Source organism: Rosa chinensis, chromosome 6 (assembly GCF_002994745.2).
Source record: "Rosa chinensis cultivar Old Blush chromosome 6, RchiOBHm-V2, whole genome shotgun sequence".
Classification (NCBI taxonomy): Eukaryota; Viridiplantae; Streptophyta; class Magnoliopsida; order Rosales; family Rosaceae; genus Rosa; species Rosa chinensis.
The window spans coordinates 38,424,221-38,431,030 of record NC_037093.1 but is presented as its reverse complement, the minus strand read 5'-3'; the positions used below and the strand labels follow the sequence as shown (position 1 = coordinate 38,431,030).

Below are 6,810 nucleotides of genomic sequence, written 5' to 3'. Positions count from 1 at the left end.
TCCCCGGAAAATGGCCAAAAATGTCGCCAGAAAAGTCGTTGACCGGCATTGACCTACGTTGACCCAGTTGCTGACGTGGCGATACCTGCTGACCAGATCTGCTGACGTGGCAGTGGGCCTGATTCTGGGCTCTGGCAGTGGGCCTGCTTCTGGGCTGCTTCACGGACTTGGGCTTCCTTTTTTTTTTCTTAAGAAATGGGCTATGGCCTGGTGCCCCTTTTTTTTCTTTTTTTTTTTCTCTGTTGGGCCCGCCTCTCTCCTTTTATCTTCTCTTTCTTCTTATTCTGTGTTTTCTTCTTCTGGGGCTTGATGGGTGCAGTGGAGGCACTGGGCAGTCGCAGGAGGCTGTTGGTGCTCGTGCAACGGTGGTAGCAAGACTAGCACGGGCTAGGAGCGTTGGTGGAAAGGTTGAGATTTTTCCGGGTTTTTAGTTTTTAGTTTTGGGATTTCCAGGTTAGGGATTCGTGCTGATAACATGTTTTAGGGAATCAGAAATTGAGAGAAATTCGCTGTGTATTCTCATTGATAATAAGGGTCTCTTTATATAGAGGATTACAATGTATAGAATCTCAATCATACAAGGAAAGTAATCGTACATTGAATAGGAATCTAGATCCTTCTAATTTAACCCTATTACCACTCAAGTAACCTAGAGTTTGGGCCAAACACAAATTAAGGTTTACTTGAATAATTCCATCATTTTTCCCCTCATCCAAACACACTCTTATAAAATGGTAATATTTTAGACAAGATGGAAATTGGAAAAAGCAGCAGGAAATCTTTAAAAATAAAATAAAATCAAAAGCCTTAAAAAAAAAAGGGTAAAGTATTCTTCATATATGAAACAACTGAGGCCTCCGGCAGCAATGGTGGCGTTAATTATTTGGTGGAGTTGGAGTTGGAGTTGGACGTAGAAAACCCCTTTGTGTGGCCATCATCAAGGATTCTCTGAAATTTCAGGGTTTTTCTTGTTCCATTTCCTTTATTCAAGTTCGTCCACATTTTGAGTTGCAGAAAATCAAATATGGCGGACAGCCTCTGGAACCGTCAGCGGCAACTGCTTCCTTCCGGTGGTGATAAACGACCCCGTTCTGACTACGGTACGCCCTTTTCTCTTCACTACATTGATCACCTCTCATGTTTAAGCCTACACTCAATTCATGATATTCAATCCCATATGCATTTTTGTAAATTGACTGCAGTGTTTATTCTAATCTCTGAATTCAATACAATTTGTGCTTCCTTCTTGGCTTGCATTGTTTGTTTTGGTCATAATATGCTTAATCTGGGTTCTTAATTATTGTGCTACATTCTTGTGTTATGTATTGCAAGAGTATATACTTATTATGAACTCTTGCAACAAGAAGACATAAAAGATAATTGGAGTGAATGTTATAACTTAACTTGCATTGAGCTTTTTATCAAAAGAAGAGTAATTAATAAGTAAAGAGTTGGGTTGTGGGTGATGTACTGACTTAACTATACCCGAAGCATTTTATAGATTATCTGGAAAGCCGATAAAAAGACGTTTACTGGACTGTGTGAGTCATTGTCCACTATTCTTCTATCTTCACCATCCTTCTCTCTTAGCTCATTTAGGATTTCGGATGTAGGCACTAAACTAGCAAAGTTCTTAGCTTGTATAAAACTAAATTACAGTCAGTTTAGTGGTTTTTAAACCTCTATCCTATTTATACTTCAATAAGGGAAATCATTGTTTTCTGAGAAAATAAGGATGTACATGGGGTGATGATGTAAGTCATTTCAATATTCTAGTTAGGGTATTGAAGTTACTGTCATTACAATAAATTTCGGTAGCAATGTGGATCTTTTTGGCACTAAAGGCTTTTATTTTGCAAGGTTTTAAAATCTTGGTTGCCATTATGACTACCATTGTTGCAAGATTTGTAAGTTTTGGTAAACCTTTTGATAATTGCTATACACATATATACTATCTCTAGGGTTCTTGATTCTATATTATTTGGTTTTGTTTCTCAATTATGTGTGTCATGGCACACAATATAGATATTTTCATATGTCATCTCTTCATAACTGATTTATAGAATCTAACGCTCATTATATCTTCAGAGTTCAGGATCTTACACGAGAAAATTTAACATGTCCTATAGATAATAAGGGCTCTGTTGCTGATCTGTGAGCTTTTTACTTTGCTGTTCTTAATGTTTCACATGTAAATTATGTTGTCTTTTTTGGTTCGAATATGTGAATACTGTTTGCTGTGTAAATTTTATGAGAAGAGTACCTATCTCTGAATAAGAGTTTCATTTCAACTGTCGATGATTCTGGTTGTCTTTATCTCCAATTTGTTACGTAAAAATTTCAAGATTCTGTTCTTGAGGATATGTTTCTTTTATTATCTTCTTTGCTTTTTTCTTTTCCGCTTCCATATATGTTTACATTGTTGATTTGGGATTTCTTTAATTTCTTTCAGATTTCCAAATTCTGTTTTGATTGATATGTGCCTTTCTTTCTCAGTCTTTTTTAGTTCATTTATGCATTTTGTTTGTTGGCTCTCTCATCTTGAAATATAAAACCTCTTAGCTTTTGTTACATATCTCAATAATTATCTAAAGTCATGCTTTTATATTTTCGTGGATCATGACATATTCTGTTAGCAATCCTCTGCTTTTATTATATGTTGAGGTTAACTTCCTATTTAACCAGATTCCAAGTTCTTAGCTGTCTAAAACCATTAGTAATGACTAGTGAGCATATATATTACCTGATTGTTGTATCATTTATTGGATTTGTTGGTACCTAGAGAGACCTTTTAACCTTTTAATGATTCCCACTTAACATTCTGTGGCAGTTTGAGTGACTGGGTGTTATTAAAATATGTTTTATTTGAGAAAAACTGGTTGATGGTATTGATAATTTAAATTCACTGAGATCTATCAAATTAAAAGGTACTGAAGCCTGCTCTCTCTCTCTCTCTCTCTCTCTCTCTCTCTCTCTCTCTCTCTCGGCATTCTAATTGGCATCAAGTAGACTGCTTTCCTTCACAATCATGAGATGGTACTTGCATAGTTTATTGATGCATTTTGGTCATATAAATACAATGCAAATCAATGTATGAGAAGATGCTACAAATTTTGATGGATATCATGTCCATTTTTTCATTCATTTGAATACTTATTATATGTTTGTTGAGTTTTTCACTTTCAATTATGTAACTTATCACAGGACATATAGCTGTATCCAGATGCTTTGAGCTGTAGCTTTGGTCCTCTAGCTTAACCTTAAAAAGAAATTTACTGTTCATTCACCACTTAGTTGCTAATATCTTAGTTTCTACCAGCTTTGGACTAAATTTTAGAGCTGTAGGCCTTGCTTCATTCTGTTAGATGGATTTTCCACTACATCTTTCCAATGATTTTGATAAAAATAAGTTCATGATTTAGATCTGTTCTCTCTGCTGTTTTAAATGCTTTCTTTATGTGATCCATAGTTACTTACCTCCTAAACTAAGTACTACTTCTCTTTGTTTTCAAATCTATCAAGCAGACCTCCCAACGTCTGGTCTGTATTCAGGTCATGAGATGCGTAGCTATTTAGCACGGGATGATGATCTTGGTGGTCCTAGGGCTGTAAAGGATACAAAATCAATTGGATCAGCATATGACCGTTATCTTCAAAATGGGGTGACTTTCTTAAGCTTGAACCATGTTACTTTCCTTTTTGGCATATCTTTATGAATTTAAACCGAGACATATATCCTATTTGCTTTAGAAGCAAGTGTCTTCAGATACCATGGTTGGAGTTGCATTGGGGAGGCCTGTCAGTGGTGGAATGGCTGATCATTCTATGATTGGTCGCCCTGGGGCTGTTGCTTCGGATTTTATTAGTAGTCGAAATATTCATCTTGCTCAGCTCCCAGTGGATGCAATGCCTAGACTAGCACCTGGACGTGAAACAGCTCCTTTACCCCCAGATGCTACCAACACTTTATACATTGAAGGACTTCCTCCTGACAGCACGAGGAGGGAAGTAGCTCGTATCCTTTATGATGTTTTCATACTGTGTGAGAATTGTAGGGATCTTTCTTTTCCCCATCTTATTGTTTTAACTCAATGGTTCTGTAAAAAAATCTCTCACTTGATTCTTTATCCCTTACATCGTGTTAGATATTTTTCGCCCCTTTGTGGGATATAAAGAAGTGAGGCTTGTGAGCAAAGAGTCCAAACTTGTATGTAGATTGTGGATTTTCTAGTCTTGTTTTCGTTATTCTTGTGGAGTCAGCATTCTCTTTGTATACTAACATTCTGATTTATCCAAATGCAGCGTGGTGGTGATCCCCTTATCCTTTGTTTTGTGGATTTTGTAAATCCAGCCTGTGCTGCAACTGCCATGAGTGCTTTGCAAGGTGAGTATGAATGCTAGCCATTAGTAAGGTATTCAATTTTATCCTCAGTAAAATTATTCTAAAAACTTTTCATGCACAACAAGTAAAAAGAGTCATGTTGAGGCCATCAATAAAATAAATATATATATATATATATATATATATATATATATAAAATAATATAAAACAAAAACAAAGGTTGTAGATGGATAGTTGTGATTTTAGATTACAATTATGAGTGAGGCTCTCACACTCCAGAACCTGTATAACTATTAACTGGATGTAGTGCTCATTATAATATCCCAAGCTACTGGGTTTTTTGAAATGCTTGGAGATGTTGACATTGTTGTTGGATTCACAGGTTATAAAATGGATGAACACAATCCTGATTCTAACTACTTGCGGCTGCAGTTTTCTCGATTGCCAGGTCCAAGGTCTGGACATGGAACCCGTAGTAAGAGATGAATAGGCTTTAGGTCATGAGACACATCTATATAGAAGCAATGAAGATTGCATGTAGACATATAGGTTTGACATATGGTCCGTTCTGGAGTTCTGGAGTGGCTGTTTTACATTGTACACAATAAAGCTTGGGCACACATGAAACCGTAAGCACTCGAGATGCACATTGTAGCATCTAAGCAGTGAAACCAGGAGTAATTTCATAGAGAAGAACTTATACCAGATAGGAAAGGTCTCTTATTTTTACTGGTTTTCTTTCTCTTGTAAACATTATAGCGTTTGAGTTCTAACAATCATAGATTTGCAATGGCTTGTGCCTTCTGTGTTGGAGATGCATATTAACTTATTAAGAAGGGACCCCCTCCCCCAGTTGGGAAGAAACAGATTGATTGAATAGGAAAATAGTTCAGTGGATTAACTCAATGACATGCATGGAGTTCTGGATTCTTGTCCAAGAAGTTGCCAAGTCTAGCTAAAAGTGGTGCCAACACTATGTTGATAGTTATTAGTCCTTTGAACTTTGAAGTTGGGACTAATCTCCCAATTCTATGAAGTAGCCTTTAAAACTCGACTGACCAGTCAATGCTAATAACTATCACATTGTCACATGGGCTTGAACCTCTCTGTCTCTATTATTCCAAGTATTAAAAACAGAAACCCAACCTCTTCATTTATGGGATATGATGTGTGACCCATAATCCTATACCTCTAGACCCTCCCCCATCCCCCATACCTTTGCAATTTGCTTCTTTCTTTCCTCTGTTTTCTTTTGATACGGGTCTACCCATTTGCATTTGTTGGAGCTGATTGATGAATTGGTTGTGAATTATCAATTTGGAAAAGCATATGGCATTTGTGATATACATCCCTTCATCTCATTAACAATGATATTATGAGTTCATAATGAGGTAGAGCCTGTGGCGAAAATCGCTAGGTTTTGGTCACAGAACAAACCTAGCATACATACCATGTGTGCTGGTGGGTAGTATTTGGTACTATTGTTCCATTTTCTTCATTCTTTTGGAACCGGAAGAGAAGGAAGGGAGGGAAAGATGGTTTAGTGCAATAAGGATATCTGGAAACAGTGGTGTGGTTAAAAAGGACCTAAAATAAAGGAGGTATAGTTACAAAGAGTTAATGTAGTACTGTTTTACATCTATGTAACTTGTACCTTTATGTGGTTTGCATGAAATAATTTCAGAATTTGATGGTTGATAAATGAACGGCCCGGGTTTGTTCCAAGTCGTCTTTGATCTTTTGTCCTTCTATAACCCAAGTCTTTGCCGGTCGTGTATGGTAGGTCATAGGCGTTTAATGCGACGTGGAGTATTGGGTAGGAAACCGAGACGGGTGCATGGCCGATGTCAACACTCAATTGAGGGAAAGAAACAGTAACTTTACGACCTTTACCTGTAGGACTACTACAACATTTACCTGATACACATTAACGGATTAACTCACTTTCTTCTTCAAAAAAAAAAAAACCACATTAACCTACTAATAGGCTAACGTTCTTGATATTCGGTCTGTCTTCGATTTGGTGATCTTCGACATCAATGATTTTCAGCCAAAACTGAAACCTCCAGATGCCTCCACCTTGATAGGACGAGCGTTTGGGGCGTATGGATCATCGATTAGTTTTGCTTTGAACAAACGGTTTAATTTTTAGATGCCTCATTTCATCAAGTATCACTTATCGAGTTATTAATAATACATGTTATGCAATTATTAAGATCTACCACTTTCTTTCGTTGTAAGAGGTCTAGAGTTTGTTCAAAAATCAATTGATAAGGATAGAAATGAAAGGGGATTTACTTATGAATACAGAAAATAAAAGTCAAAATGGATTTTCTTTTCAAATCATTATAGTATGTGATACATTAATAACATTTGTCATAAATGCTCTACATGTGTACGACGGTTGTTTTTCAGAGAAGAAAAACAAAAATCATAAAGAATTGAGTAATGCACATGTGAAAAACAGT

At 36.6% G+C, this 6,810-nt stretch overlaps 1 protein-coding gene across 3 annotated transcripts; it reads left to right on the top strand.

Annotated features, from left to right (window-relative positions):
• Positions 1-834: 834 nt before the first annotated feature.
• LOC112169239 (RNA-binding protein 1) lies at positions 835-5,266 on the top strand. Of its 3 annotated transcripts, none has more exons than XM_024306247.2 (6): positions 835-1,100; positions 3,526-3,662; positions 3,754-4,051; positions 4,146-4,207; positions 4,303-4,384; positions 4,725-5,266. In XM_024306247.2, the coding sequence occupies exons 1-6, from the start codon at positions 1,025-1,027 to the stop codon at positions 4,826-4,828; spliced, it is 759 nt and encodes a 252-aa protein (XP_024162015.1). In that variant the 5' UTR covers positions 835-1,024; the 3' UTR covers positions 4,829-5,266. The 3 variants fall into 3 exon arrangements, with proteins under 3 accessions (XP_024162015.1, XP_024162014.1, XP_024162016.1); XM_024306246.2 differs by having other exon boundaries at positions 839-1,100; positions 3,751-4,051; positions 4,725-5,259; XM_024306248.2 differs by having other exon boundaries at positions 842-1,100; positions 3,751-4,015; positions 4,725-5,255.
• The last annotated feature ends 1,544 nt before the right edge of the window (positions 5,267-6,810 follow it).